The sequence below is a fragment of the Carcharodon carcharias genome, chromosome 2 (genome assembly GCF_017639515.1).
Source record: "Carcharodon carcharias isolate sCarCar2 chromosome 2, sCarCar2.pri, whole genome shotgun sequence".
In the NCBI taxonomy this organism is placed as follows: domain Eukaryota; kingdom Metazoa; phylum Chordata; class Chondrichthyes; order Lamniformes; family Lamnidae; genus Carcharodon; species Carcharodon carcharias.
In genome coordinates this window covers 83,355,293-83,370,561 of record NC_054468.1, presented here as the reverse complement: position 1 = coordinate 83,370,561, position 15,269 = coordinate 83,355,293, and the positions used below count along the sequence as shown (strand labels likewise).

The following is a 15,269-nucleotide window of genomic DNA, read 5'->3' as shown; positions in this document are numbered from 1 at the left end:
TGCAACACAAAGTGTGACTGAAGTTAAACAGTTAGAAGTTTAAGTTACTATCAACATAATATACCCAAACAAAAGTAGCAAACACACAGCCATAGCTACAGTTGACACCGGCTGCAAGCACGAATATCTTACCAGTTGGAATCCTGAAGGTTATGCATCTGGATCGTTGGAAGTCAATGATACAACCTACCACAGACAAACCAACTGTGTACAATGGGTCACCCATTCATTAAATAGGTACATTGACATTGAAATGCTGTCAATACAAGTCTACATGGAAACCTCACGTATTCTACCTGGTGGACATGAGCGGACCAGCAGTAGCATGGTTACTGCCATACAGAACTCAACATTGTGACCAAACATGAGATCATCAAGATATCAACCGCAGCAGAAGAAGCCAAGAAAAATTGCATTCCACGACCTACCACAGATGTACCCAGGCAGATTTGATGACATAGGGAACTTCAGGGTTGATGCTGTACAACAGCTCAAAGAAGATGCAATTCCATCCATTGACTCGCCTAGAAAGTTCAGCGTGCACCTACAGGAGAAGCTGAAGAGTGAGTTGGATGACATGGAGCGTAATGGCATTATCTGTCGAGTACCAGCTGGTGCAGTTCCATTACGTGCATACTGAAAATAGATGGCACAATTCAGGTATGCATAGACCTAAGACATCTAAAGCGCACACTAGATGGGTGCCCCCACAAGATTCCAATATTAGAGGAACTGAATCCCAAGTTTAGAGGAGCTTTGTTTTTCTCCAAGTTGGACACCAAACGCAGATATGGATCTTTCCATCTGGCAGAGGGATCTCAAAAAATCACTATTTTCAGGACACCATTCAGAAGATACTGCTTTCATTGGTTTACCCATCAGTCAGAATCGTTCCAGCAGTATTTGGACAGAGTTACAAAAAATATCCCAGGATGTGTATGCATTGTTGATGATATTGCGTTGATGGACAAAACCAAATAAGAGAATTATCAAAATCTACACTCACTGATGGCAGCAGCTCATTGTGAAGGCCTTGTCTTCAACAGTAAGAAATGCCAGGTGAATGTGGGTCAGATTGACTTTATCGGTCCGATATGTTCAATTTCTGGAATCCATTCGGACCCAGGCAAACCTGAAGATGTACAAGATACACTTGCTCCCCAGGACAAAGAGGACTTGCAGAGATGTCTTAGATTTTTCAACTAGCACCAAACATAACCAAATTTGCTGCTGGAGCATCATCATTTGGAGAACTGCTAAGGAGGGATGTTCCATATGTATGGCATGAAGACCATCAACATCTGTTTGAGTCACTTAAACAGCCATTGTCAGGAGAGACATGTGTTCTACAACACTATGACCCAAGAAAGGAGATGATTTTAAAGATCAACGCATCTCAAGAAGGGCTGGGAGCCTGTATTATGCAAGATGGCAAACCAATTGCATTTGGTTCCAAAGGTTTATCACAAGTATAATCCAATTATTTGAACATTGAGTGTGAGCCGCTCGCTCTGATATTCAGTATTACAAGCTTCCACATGTACCTATTTGCTAAACAATTCATTATGGAAACTGACCACAAACCATTGGAAATGATTTGGCGCAAGTCACTGACAAGTGCACTACAATGATTTCTGATAAAAAACAGGGCTATGACTTTGAAATCCATTACAAACCTGGTAGCAAAATGTCTACTTCAGACACACGAACAGATTACCCAATCCAAAAGAACTGCTGATGTCTCACTAGACCTACAGATAGACGACGTAGACTTTAACATAGAAGATGTACTCAAGCTCGATGAATTTTGGTTAACACGAGTGCAACTGTCCTCAGGAGAAAACAACAAATGATCCATGACTAAAGGCATTATGGATAATTAAAGTACAAGGTTGGCCTGATAAGATACAAGCAGTGCCAGACACCCTTGGATGTTTTTGGCCATAGAGAGATGAACTAGGCATTTCAAGGGGAAACAGGTGCTTGTACCTGAAGCTCTCTGCCAGGACATGTTGTCATAGTTACACCAGGGGCCTATGGGCATAGAGCAAACAAAGTGCCTGGAAGGGTGTATTGTGCATTGGCCAGGGATCGACAACGATATTGAGAAGGCAGTGAGGATGTGCGACGCATGTCAGGGACAACAGCCGCATCAACGCTAAGAACCTTTGCACCCTCACGGAGCTCCATGGTAGCCTTGATCTAAATTCGCAACAGATTTATTCACTATCCATGGCAACAACCTTCTCCTACTCACTGATTACTTTTCCACGTTTCCAATCATCAAACATTTGAAGGATACCTCAAGTGTGCCCCCGGCAGACACAACGAGTTCAATTTTCAGCTTGTTCGGTATGCCTGAAGAGATCATATCAGACACTAGGTCACAGTAAACTGGTAGACATTTTAAGGACATGTATGCTAAATGGTGCATAAACCATGTGACAGCCTCACCATGCTATTCTAGAACCAACAGTCTTGCTGAGTGAATGGTTCACACTATTAAGTCATTAATCATAAAGTGCAGGGAAAGAAAATAAGATCACTGTATTGTCATGTTACATTTAACAGCAACACCTTTAGACATGGGTTTACCGTCACCAATGAAAATCAAGTTCAGAAGGCTGGTTAGGACAATTTTACCAAACTGTCACCTGTCTCATTTCTCAGGAGTGCAAGAGAAACATCTCGCAAAACAACGGAGAATGAAGAAGGTGTACGACCAACATCCAGGTGCAGAACTATCTAGTCTGCACATAGGATAAAAGGTTCAAATGATACATCCTACCCAGGGAACTTGGTTACCCGCAGAAGTATGCGAAGTGTCAATGAGCCTAGAACCAACAATGAGTGGAGTGATGTTATGAAGGAACAGAGGCCAGCTGACGGAATTGTACAACTGTATAGTGCCTAGCAGTCCAACTGTGTCTAGAATACATCCAAAGATGGACTCAGAATAAAATTCTGGAAGATCACCATGAAAACAATCAGCACCCCAACAAAACACAAGATACCAGTACACCTGCAAGTCAAGAACACCCATGTGTTAAGTGTAGATCTCGGGAAGGTCATACAATTACAAGATCCAGGAGGATTTTTAGATCATCTACATGTTAAATGGACTCTTAAACTCTTAAGTTTATAAATCCTTAAATTCTTGAACTTTATTTTTTGTGTAAATAGTTTTTACTATTACCCTAACGCCTATGTATTTTTACTCTTATTGTATGTAATTTTATCTTGGCAAAAAAGGGGATGTTGTGATATCACTTCGTGAGAATATGCTGTGAGTAAGCAGCCAGGATGTAAACCATGTGACCAACAGGCATTGTTCAGAGTAGTTTTCAGTTTAGCTAGCAGCATGTGATGTGAAGGAGTTGCAGCTGTGCTTTCCTATTAACAATAGCTGTTGATTCTTGATAGTCAATCTGTCTGGTGAGCAATTGTGTACTACATCTTCAAATAAACCAAACTGATGTTTAGTTTGTGTGTCCTGTGTGAGATTGGTAAGTTTGTATTAAGTAAACATAGAAATACAACAGATTATAAAGTCAAACCCAGAGTAAAGCTTCAACCCACAACCTTCAGAAATGAGAGTGCTATCACATTTCAGCTCACAGTCAGTTGAAAAACTTCATGGGTTAATCACATTTCTGTTGGATGCTACCTTGATGAATTCCCCTTGTAATAAACAATTGAAAGTAGGGATTGAATCGTCAAACCAGGTATTAGAGAAGTCAACATGTTTTATGAAGTAATGTATAAAACTAGAGGCTGAGGCCATTAAAGCCTATTTGAGCTCATGCCTATAAGCTGAGGGATCATCATTTACTAATTGCAATTAGAAAACTTGCAGTCAATACATACATTGTGCAACTGGCCAAAATTAAGCAACATTAAGGAAAGCTTTTATCGCTTTTTTCAGTATTGAAGTGCAATATTACCTCAACTTTGAGAAACCAAAATGCTTTAGTCCATGCAGTGGAAATGCTCTGCCTTTTGTTCTGGTCTCCAAAGATATCAATTGCAGAGAATTAGCACTGGCTCAGGTCATTTAGCAGACAAAATGAAACAATTTTTGTTGTGTCTAATTCTGGCTGTTCGCGTTCGGGGTAAAAGGCATTCTGGCTGGTTAGGTTATCTCACTTTCCTTCTGAAGCAACATTCAAGCGGAACAATTCTGTATTAAAATTGATGCGACAAGTCAGACAGTCTTTTCAGTGACTGATACCGCAGAGTCGTGGTGTTCCTGATGACACTGGGCCGTTCAAAAATTGCAGCATCACTTGCATCTGAAAGCTGCTGTGACAAAATGATGGAGTGCACTTTAGGCTGAATGTTTCATTTAAAAAGTGTTCTGAGCAAGAGTTGACAATTTAGAAAAAAAATGGAAAAGAATTGTTGCTTTAAAAAAATAAGTAACAATAAACAGCAAATGATAGTAATGAAGGGCAGGTTGTATTGTTAAATCTATTGATGCACAGCAGAAAAACAGCAGCAAGCAAGTCTGCTCATACATCACTGTTGTCAAGTCTGATTTATAATCAGTTACTCCCAATGCTGGGAAATATGCAAGTCAGTATTTTTGCACACAAATAGCTTTTTATGTGAATGACCTTGGGCTCCAAACATTGTTTATAGAACAGTTCCATGTGCATTTCCCATTCAGGACTATTGGATCAGATTGGAAAAGTTCACATTGCTGCACTTGCATCTGTTTTAAAAATTTCGGAGGTTGACAGTAATATTCTGGATTCAAAAACATTTATGTTCCCTTAAATGTCATCAAGCTCTTGAGTAGTTAATAGGGAACTACAAAAATGTCAACCAATTAATCAGAATGAAATGGTCTGGAGGTTGAAAACACATCCACGTATTTTCCTTGTTTCCAAAAGGCACTTGATAAGGTGCCACATAAAAAGTTACTACACAAGATAAGAGCTTATGATGTTGCAGGTGTTACATTAGCATGGATAGAGGACTGGTTAACTAACAAGAAAGAGAGAGTTGGGATAAATGGGCCATTTTCATATTGGCAGACTGTAACTGGTGGATGTGCCACAAGGCTAGGGCCTTGATTATTTACGATCTATATTAATGAATTGGATGGAGGGACCAACCGTATTGCAGCAAAATTTGCAGATAATAAAAAGATAGGTACAAAAGTAACTTGTGAGGTGGATACAAAGGGTCTGCAAAGGGATGTAGATAGGTTAAGTGAGTGGGAAAAACATTGGCTGATGGACCACAGTGTGGGGAAGTGTGAGGTTGTCCACGTTGGCAGGAAGAATAGAAAAGGAATATTATTTAAGTGAGAGAGACTACAGAATGCATCAGTAAAGAGGGATCTGGGTGTCCTTGTACATGAAACACAAAAAGTCAGAATGCAGGTACAGCAAGTAATTAGAAAGGCATATGGAATGTTGGCCCTTATTGCAAGAGGGATTAAGTATAAAAGTAGGGAAGTCTTGCTACAACTGTATGGGGCATTGGTGAGACTGCACCTGGACTACTGTGTACAGTTTTGGTCTATTTACTTGAGGAAGGATATACTTGCTTTGGAAGCAGTTCATAGAAGGTTCACTAGGCTGATTCCTGGATGAAGGAGTTGTCTTATGAGGAAAGGTTGAGTAGGTTGGGCCTATACTCATTGGAGTTCAGGAGAATGAGAGGTGATCTTATTGAAATATGTAAGATTCACAGAGGTCACAGGGTAGATGCTGAGAGGGTGTTTCCCCTTGTGGGGGATTCTAGAACTACAATTTAAGGGGTCTCCCATTTAGGATGGAGATGAGGAGAATTTGCTTGTCTCAGAGGGCCGGCTATCTTTGGAATCACTGAATTTATTCAAAGCTGAGTTAGATTATTGATCCACAAGCGAGTCGAGGGTTATGGAGAGAAGACAGGAAAGTGGAGTTAAGGCCAAACAGATCAGCCATGATAATGCTGAATGGTGGAGCAGGCTCAATGGGCCAAAATGACCTACTCCTGCTCCTAATTCTTACGATCGTATCTTATTGTTCCCATCCATCTTTTTGATGAGATGTTAAACTGATCGCATCTGTCATCTCAGGTGGACACTAGTGATCCCATAGCACGTTTTGAAGACGAGCAGGAGAATTCTCTTGGTGCCTGGCCAACATTTTTCCCTCAATCATCATCAGTAAAACAGATGATTTGGTCATTTATTTTACTGATACCTGTGGGAGCTTGCTGTGTGCAAATTGATTGTTGTATTTCTAGTGTTACAATCAGGTGAGGAGGGGTAGAATGGCTCCAATCCTTTCCCTCTCCTCATTTGATTGCAATAATTTTAAAAAACCGATTTGCTTGTCAATTCAGTGAGTGTTTAATGATTTACATGCTGTGACTGTAAAAGATACACCGGTTTCATTTTTTTAAAAAATAAAAGAGAATAGTAGTTATTGTGCTTAAATCAGTCCAATAAAAATAATAAAAGTGATCTGACTTTCATGCACACATGCATTCAGATTCACACACACACTCAAGTAAGTTACAGAATGGAAGGCTAGATTAAGCAATCTTTTTAGAGTCTGATGAAAAGTAAAGCCATAAGGATATTGTAGACTGATGACATGGATGGTTTCAGGTTGAGCCTGAGAGTCCCTCTGGATTTGGCATTGATACAATTTAAACATGTTGTTGGATGATTTCTCTGTTCTGATGGAGTTGTCAGCCACTTAGTTGGTCCTTAAAAATCTGTCTGTGGCATGTGGGTGGTTGAACAAAAGATGGGGCTTAAAACTTGCAGGCGGGATGGAGAGAGAGAGAGAGATTCGTCCTTCTTGGTGGTCCCACCTCTTCAGCATCTCTTCTGCTTATTTTCTGTGGCCTAGAGAAAAGTAATTTCTTAAACACAGTAGCGGCTTAGTGGGCTGTCACTTGACCCTCTCTCGTCAACTAATCAATTACCTAAATATGATCATGGCTAGTGAATTCCAGGTGCATAGTTTCTACTTGATTAAATTATGGCTGAAAGTGCTCATATCTTAGCCAGAATCCATAGTCTGAAGTGATTACATCTGATAGCTTGTACCCCACTCCAGGTGTTTTCTGGATGTTCTGTGAATGGGTCAGGAGATGTGACTCATTCACATTCCTCTCAGCTGACTATCTTTGGGGTCCAGCAGACAGGTTGACTCCATTTTAATGGCTTTAGAATTTGTAAGGTACAGTGATGCAACTTTTAAAAAAACTCTTTCATGAGATGCAGGCATCATTAGCAAGGCCAGCATTTGTGGTCCATCCATTATTGCCCCTTGAACTGTGTGGCTTGCTAGGCCATTTCAGAAGACAGTTAAAGTTTGACCACATTGCTGTGGAGCTGGAGTCATATGTAAACAAGATGGCAGATTTCCCTGCCTAAAGGGAATTAGTGAACTAGGTTAGTTTTTTGACAATTGACAATGGTGTCATGGCCACCCTTACTGAGGATAGCTTTCAATTCCAGATTTTACTAATTGAATTTAGATTTAAATTCCACCAGCCACCACAGCAGGATTTGAACCCATGTCACCAGACAACCAGTCCAGTGACATTACCACTATACCACTATCCCCCTATGTTCAGCCTGCTGTTTCAAGTCACTGAAATGTTGTTTGTTATGGCAGACGGATGGAAATGCCAAGCTACCTGAATCCCAGAGGGAGACTTGAAGCAGCTGCCGCAACTGTTGCAATTTGTACTTATTTTGAGATGCAGGCTTTGAATTCAGTGAAAAGAAAGCCACCAAGTCTTATAGGTTTCTGACAGAACCAAATTAAACCATTATTAATAGAAGAAATGATTTTAAGCACATACATAGATCTACAAATTACCACTATTAAAACTTCTAAATCCCCTAATTAATCTAAACCCCATTTATACTTTCGTTAAGGCAACAGTGATACACATAGATTCTAAAAGACCCAGGCAAAGTAACATGCAATACCCTGAACAGTCAAATTCAAAGTGAGTTTTTCCTCAGCTTCATTCTTTGTAGACAGCATCTTGAGGCTTAGATGCTGGAGGTTTCCCACACTTGTGTTACATCTTAGAATTCCTGTCCTTATACACAACCTTTGCTCCTTTGTACAAATTTTCCCCCTTGAATGCAAATTCCCATTGTTTCACTATTTCTTTGGACTTTACCTGTCTAATAATAAAATCAATTATAGTACCAATTTTACCAATAATATTTGGGAAAAATAAACACACTGGGCAGAATTTTATGGCCTCGTTTTGGCAGGGATGGGGCTGTAAAATGCGGCAAGCCATTATAATCCCCGTTGACTTCACCGGGAACGTAAAATCCCGCTGCCATAAAATTCTGCCCACTGTTTCTTAACTGCTCCTGGCTAGGTGTAACATTTCACTCCCCCTTTTAAAATCAAGCTCGCCTGGTTTATTTAAAAATGCAAATTTTCCCTTTACACCTTACATTCTAAAACTTCCCCCATGCTTACCTACTTAACATTTCAAACCTAGCTTATCTTCTGATACATCAAAGCCTTCAGACCAGCTGCCTTTAATTCAATTAAGTCACACACACACACCACTATTACTCTAAAATAAATTCCAATAACATGAAAATTATTATATCTTCCTGACATATTTTAAAACTCAACAGTGGTTTTCAGCCAGTAAATACATAAAGTCATTTTTGATATAAAGCATGGCTTTATAACACCTGCATTACAACACTGACTACTCTTCAAAAACATTTAATTGCATGTGAAGTGCTTTGGGATGTCCTGGGGTTGTGAAATTTTTATAGGATACTGCAAATCAGGACATCAGCAGAAAGAGGGGAAGGAGAAAAACCCTAATTTAATCATAAATTGGGCAACAAAGTGTGAGTTGATCATTTTGTAACATTCCACAATTGATAAATGTATCAGATAAAATTAGCAATTGCTGAATGTGACCAAATCAAATCTTTCTTGAAACTATGTTGCACCTGGTTAAAACTCGTTGTTGAGAAACAGAGATCGATGCTAGGAAGCTCTTTAATTATAGTCTTTCAGTGAGTCATGGTAGGGTTGAAATGAAACCAGGATGCAAGGTTTTCTGTCAAGTAAATTAAAGAAGTATTGCACCAACAGATAAGCCAGTGGTCTTCCTGATCAATGTCCCTCTTGTTCATTTGCAAGCATTGAACAGATTTTCATGAAAGCAGTTCCCTTTAAGGAGAAAAAAAATGTTTCCATTCATAGCGCAGTGGAGTAATATTCCTAAAGGCAATATATTGAACAACTGAAGACAACCCCATTTCCCCCTGTTAAAACCAGTTGTACGAGAAAATACCTGCTTTACATATTGGCAAACATAGAGAATGAATTGCCCCAACAGGTTATATCAATTCAATAATCCTTTATAAATTGCTGGAGTTTTAGACTTGCAAATGTATAATTTGGAGGATCTTCAGCCACCTGCATATATTATTTGTTTAGTTAGTCCTGTTGGATTAAATATGGAAGCTAAATTTATTAACATGATTTGATGATTCAGGTGCTTTTCATGACATCAAATGGAACCACTTCCCTAATACATTATAATGAATAATACGAGCTGACAACAGAATTGTAGATAAGCCCTTAACTTAAAGCCTTCATTTGTCCTTACTCTACAGGTGGAAATGCATTTTGTTGAAAAATAACCGCTAGGTTGTTATGAAAATCATACGCTCACTGTGGGAAATGAATGACATGAATGTGCATTGAAAACAAAGTGAGGTTACAAAGAAACATTCTCCTCACCACCAGTTAGTCCTGGCCACAGCAAAGTGATGTTTCTTTTGTGCATTGTTGGGAAACATAATTAACCAAAATTCCAAGCAGGCTCAAGCTTGTTCTTTGAATTTCAGTGACCCTGTGCCTAGTTTGGCCATCCATTACTGTATTGCATACATTCTTCGAACATGTTTCACAGGATATTCCATATATGTGTTGCTGCATGCGATAAATGCTATTAACTGTGCAATAAGGAATTTCCTCTATAGGCACCTGCTGTTATGACAGATTCTTTGATGAAATCATCTTTATGTGGGTTGGGAATCCACACCTGTCTCGGGTATTTCCACGTATTTTCATGGTTTTTGGGACAAGTCAATCTAATCCCCAGACAAATGTATACATTTTGTAAATCATTTGAATACTTGACCTTTTGGTCTTCTGCTGCAGGTTTATTGTATTTCAAACAGAACATTTCAAAAATGAAATCTTAGGTGGTGTAGTTGGAGCCATTTGGAAGAGAAATCGTGTTGATTGAGGACAGCACAGTAGGGGGGGGGGGGGGGGGGGTGCCAAGGAAGAGAGATGCCAGGAACTTCCCTTGACCCTATGCAACTGTATGTGGGTGGGTAGGGTGGTGGGGGTGTGGAGGGGGTGGTGGGTGGTGACTGGAGGAGCAGTTGGAATCCTGACAGCCAGCAGGTTTCTGGTAGGAAACCACTGGTTTCACTTGCCAATGATGGCATGAAGCCATGGGGATTTTAACTACCAGGCCTCATTAACCTGCTGGTTTCGGACAAGGGCCGGGATTTTCTGGACCTGTTGTGGGTGGGACCCACTGTGGGCAAGGCAGTGCTCCAGCCAGAAGTCCATTGACTTGCGGTGGGACCGGAAGATCGCGGAGGCGGGCAGGTGCAGAAAATCCTGCCAAATAAGTGGGTAAACATGCTGCTGGTCTCTGGAAATTGAGATGGGAAAGTGCCACACAATAGCCTATTCAGTAAGATAGAGTCCTGTGAGAATAGTGGGCAGATATTGGACTTGATTTAATTTCTGTGGTCATAAGATTTTGTTTTTTAAAATTTATTTATTCATTCAGGGGATGTGGGCATCGCTGGCCAGGCCAGCATTTATTGCCCATCTCTAATTACCCTTGCGAAGGTGGTGGTGAGCTGCCTTCTTGAACCGCTACAGTTCATGTGGTGTAGGTACATCCACAGTGCTGTTAGGGAGGGAGTTCCAGGATTTTCACCCATCAACAGTGAAGGAATGACGATATATTTCCAAGTCAGGGTGGTGAGTGGCTTGGAGGGGAATTTCCAGGTGGTGGTGTTCGCATGTATCTGCTGCCCTTGTGGAGAGCTGTTATTGACAAAGTCCTGTAGGAACCATTGTTATGGCCATTGCTGCTCACCATCTTTATTAATGATCTGGTTGAAAGCTGTTTGGGATGATACAATGGTTTGTGTGTGCATTAAGAAGATGGGTGAAAAAGTAGTTCCAAAAACATCTGAGATGTGATAGGGAAATGACCCCATGTCTGCAGGTGCCATTTTATGTAAACAGAGTGAGCTTGCATTTATATAATGCCCTTCACAACCTCACCACGTCCTAAAGGACTTCACAGCTGGTGAAGGATTTTTGAAGTGCCATCACTATGGTAATGTAGAAAAGGTGTAGTGTTATGCATGTGGTTAAGGTTAATACCAAGCATCTGTACAACATGCAGGGTTGAGTACTTAATGCTGCTGAACAGGAGCAAGTCCTAGGTGTCACAGACCATGAATCTCTGCAGTGTCACAACCAGGTTATAGCAAAAAGAACTGGAGTGGTCGGATGTACTGCTAAGATGTACTGCTAAGAAAATACTGTATTAGCTGTGACTAAGATGTTGGTTAGGCCTCAACTGGAATATTGTGTCCAGTTTAGTTTCACTCATATGATGGGTGATATTGGGGCCCTGGAAAAGATTCCGAGCAGGGCTGATAGATTGATATCTAATGAAAACGTTCTAAGTTAGCATTCACACCATACAGAGCTGTTTTGTTTCCTTTAGAAAAGTGTAGACTTTGAGGAAATTTGCTTAAGATCTTTAAACTAATGAAAGAATTAGATTAAGTCCATTTGAGTTACAGAGGTCAGGGAAGTTCAGAGAAAATGCACTTAAGTTATAGAAGCATAGACTAGGTTAGATGCCAAGAGGCTTTTCTGTTCACAGAGATATATTAACCTTTGGAAGAATTTGATAGTTCATACAGATTTGCTGTAAACATTGAAAGGGAAATTGAATGTTCCCTATAGTCACTGACATTGCAGTGCATAAAGGGTAATTTTGGTATTAAGGAATTTATATCCCTGTCACTGTGGTTTATTGACACTTTAACAATAAGCTTGGTGTCAGCTATGGCTCTGTTGATGATACTCTTACCTCTGTGTCACTAGGTTGTGGATTCAACTCCCACTTCAGAGACTTGAGCACAAATTCTAGGCTGACACTCCAGTGCCGTACCAAGGAAGTACTGCACTCTTGGGGGCATATCTTTCGGATCAGATGTTAAACTGAGTCTCTTACACAGGAGGATGTAGAAGATCCAGTGGCATTATTTTGAAGAAGAATGGGGGTAGGGCTGAATGTTTTCCTCTGCGCCCCCCCCAATATTTAGCTCTTAATCAACATCACACAAAAAAGATCATCTGGTAATTTTACATTATTATTTGTGACAGCTTGCTATGTTGTCAACTTTACAACAGTGACCCTACTTCAAAAGTAATTCATTGGCTTTAGAATGTTTTGTGACGTCTTGAGGCTATGTAAATGAAAGTCTTTCTTTTGGTGTTTGGAGGGTTGGGGTGGTGATCGGGGGGAATTTTAAAACGTTTCTTTCCCCTTAAATTGGCTTGGAGTTTTGCTATCTCTTTATTTTGTCTCTTTTAGGCAATGGCAAGCTGATGAGGGTGGATAGGGAAATCATATGTGTGTAAATTGACCTTAACAGTTTATTGTTAAGAACATGAAGTTTTCTGACTGTTTGTTTTCCTCTGGCCCGAAATAACCTGTAGGACTGACAGCTGCAGAGAAATTCGATGAGTACATAAAGCATAAATTTTGAAGCTTTGCCGTCTTTTCTATTTTGTTACTAACTGAGCTTAATAACAAACACCACAGTCTACAAGGATAGTGCCTGATGTCAGTAATGCTACCTGTCTGCTTCAATGACACACTGAACATGGAAGAGCCCTTTAAAAAATGGAGTGGCCACAGAATGACTTCCTAATCTTGACTGTCCTAACATGAAGAGCTGCTGATTGAAGGCCAGGTGCTTCACCACAGGGAAGGACATTCAGGTGACCTTTCAGCAGGCAGCCGCACAGCAGCATTGAAAAACTGCTTGCCTTTCTCAAACAGGCCATGACTGATGTGTGTTTAAGAGAATGCAAGGAGAGGGAAGAACATAAAATACAACACAGGAGAAAAAAAAAGCATACAAAAAGAAATTATTCTTGTTCTATGGAAATATTTTTTACAGATAAAACTGATGGTTCAGCCAATAGGATAATTTGCATTCAAAATATTTACCTGCACCTATCTTTTCCTTTAACACTATACTGTAAAAAAATATCACATTGATGTTGCGTTTATAATATAGGAAAGATATCATTCAATATTCAGGCCTGAGCAGGAGAAGGGATACTAGCACAGGTGGCTGAAGAGGCAGGTACATCTTATAAGGAATCTTTTGAAGAGGTTTGAAGCAACCTGGAGGAATGGAGTTGTGGCAAACTGTTCCAAACAGCGGGAATATTTCAAGTTGGTGGGATGGAAGGAAAAGGAAATGCTCAAAGGTTTAATGTTTGAGAAGTGGCAGGTGTAAGATGGGATTTAAAATGGGGAAACATGGGAAAACTTGGACGATCTACCCAAAATAAGAACAGTTGTTGTATATGTTAAAAGAATATTCTGCACTTTATACTGAGAAAATATCAGTGGCTGAAGTTTGCTCCTCTTGTAAGCTTATAGATTTGTAGATTATAGATCCAGAGCTTCTTGTCTTCGAGTGTAATTGGAATGTATTGTACTGAGATTAATCGATTACTGATGTATTTCATAGGTTTTTGATTGTATGCTGAAACCCATTTGTTTTAACTCTCTAACATGAGGTCTTGTTGGGAATGTTGGATGCAGTATATTCGACAGAACTCAAAACCAATGAAGCAGAAATAAAGAAGTGTAACAAAAATATTCAGGGATTTGAAGCTTGGAAAAGTTAAGAGGCTGTATTGACAATATTGGACGTGTTCTCATTGGATCAAAGATTGTGAAGAAAACATGACCCAGATCTTTGAAATCCAAAAATTCATGAATCATGTAGATAGTGGCCAAGTGATTGAACATATGCAGTCATTGGAACTAAAGAATGTGATGCGTATTAAGTGAGAATAGAAATGTTTGATTTTTCCTGCAGAGTAATAGCAGGTTTAAAAGATTAAAAATAGCAGTAATCAGATATTATGTGGAATGTAATCCAAACTGTTAGAAGTTGCAATGCACTTAGCATTTAAACAAAGGGAAGTGAATGGCCTTTTTCTTCCATTTGTTCTTTTGATGTTGCAGAATAGATTTACTTCAAGTGCAGTTAATGTTGTATTGATCAAACACGTTCAACATAAGTTTAATGAATACCTGGCAATAAATGGAATTGATGATTATTGAAATAAGTTAGTTATGAATGATCATGTATCCTAATAATTACTATGTAAGAAGACCTATGTAGCATGAATTTTCCCTGTTTGTGTGCTTGTTTTGGCTGCCACTCGAGATTTGAGCCCATCACTTTTATTTCCACTTTTTTTCTACCAAGCTTTTCGCTCCTTTTCTCTTTATCGCTCCTGCATTCCTCTCTCCTGTCATCATGCCTCCTTTCATTTCTTCCCTCTTGGATACTCTATCTTTCCAAATCTCTATTCCAACCCTTCAGTATTCCTTGACTTCTCTATTTTCCTGCCACCATCCCAGGCTTGATTCCCTCTTAGATAAACCTATTTATTACCTCTGTTCTTCTCTTGGCACCCTTCAGAGGGCGCAGCCATTGAAGCCCTTGTCACTGTCTCCCGTAAGATTATTAGGTTACTTACAAGAATACGAAGTGTTAAAATCTAACTTTATTATAAGAAACAAACATGTAACCTTGTAGTTTACTAATACTTGACTTTATAGATACCCTAGCTTCTTTGCAGGATAGTACAGTCAGAAAACTTATATGTAGGGCACAGTATGGAAAAGATGCCAAGGTTCTGGGAGTTTATGTCAAGTTATAAGGAGCAGCAAAAATGGATAAGAACTTGAAGGCTGCCTGTGGAAAAACTGTTTGTGTGAGAATGGAATGTAGATATCTTTCTTAGGGAACCATAACGTGTAAAGGCACTGAGATACAATGGACATTTCTTACGTAAATATGTTAGGTCAGCCACACAAACTATTCCTGGTTTGGTCAAGGAGAGTGTGCTCACACACAGGCTGATGATTGAATTGAAGGAGGG

General features: G+C 39.7%; 1 protein-coding gene across 1 annotated transcript in view; it reads right to left on the bottom strand.

Moving 5' to 3' along the window:
* Positions 1-2,034: 2,034 nt before the first annotated feature.
* The window catches only part of LOC121287690 (core histone macro-H2A.1-like), a 37,563-nt gene continuing 24,328 nt past the window's right edge, over positions 2,035-15,269 (bottom strand). Inside the window, exons 4-5 of the mRNA XM_041205621.1 lie at positions 2,303-2,394; positions 2,035-2,202 (exon numbers count right to left, since the gene is read on the bottom strand). Of these exons, the coding sequence (XP_041061555.1) occupies positions 2,035-2,202; positions 2,303-2,394 (260 nt within the window). The remainder of the gene's footprint in view (positions 2,203-2,302; positions 2,395-15,269) is intronic.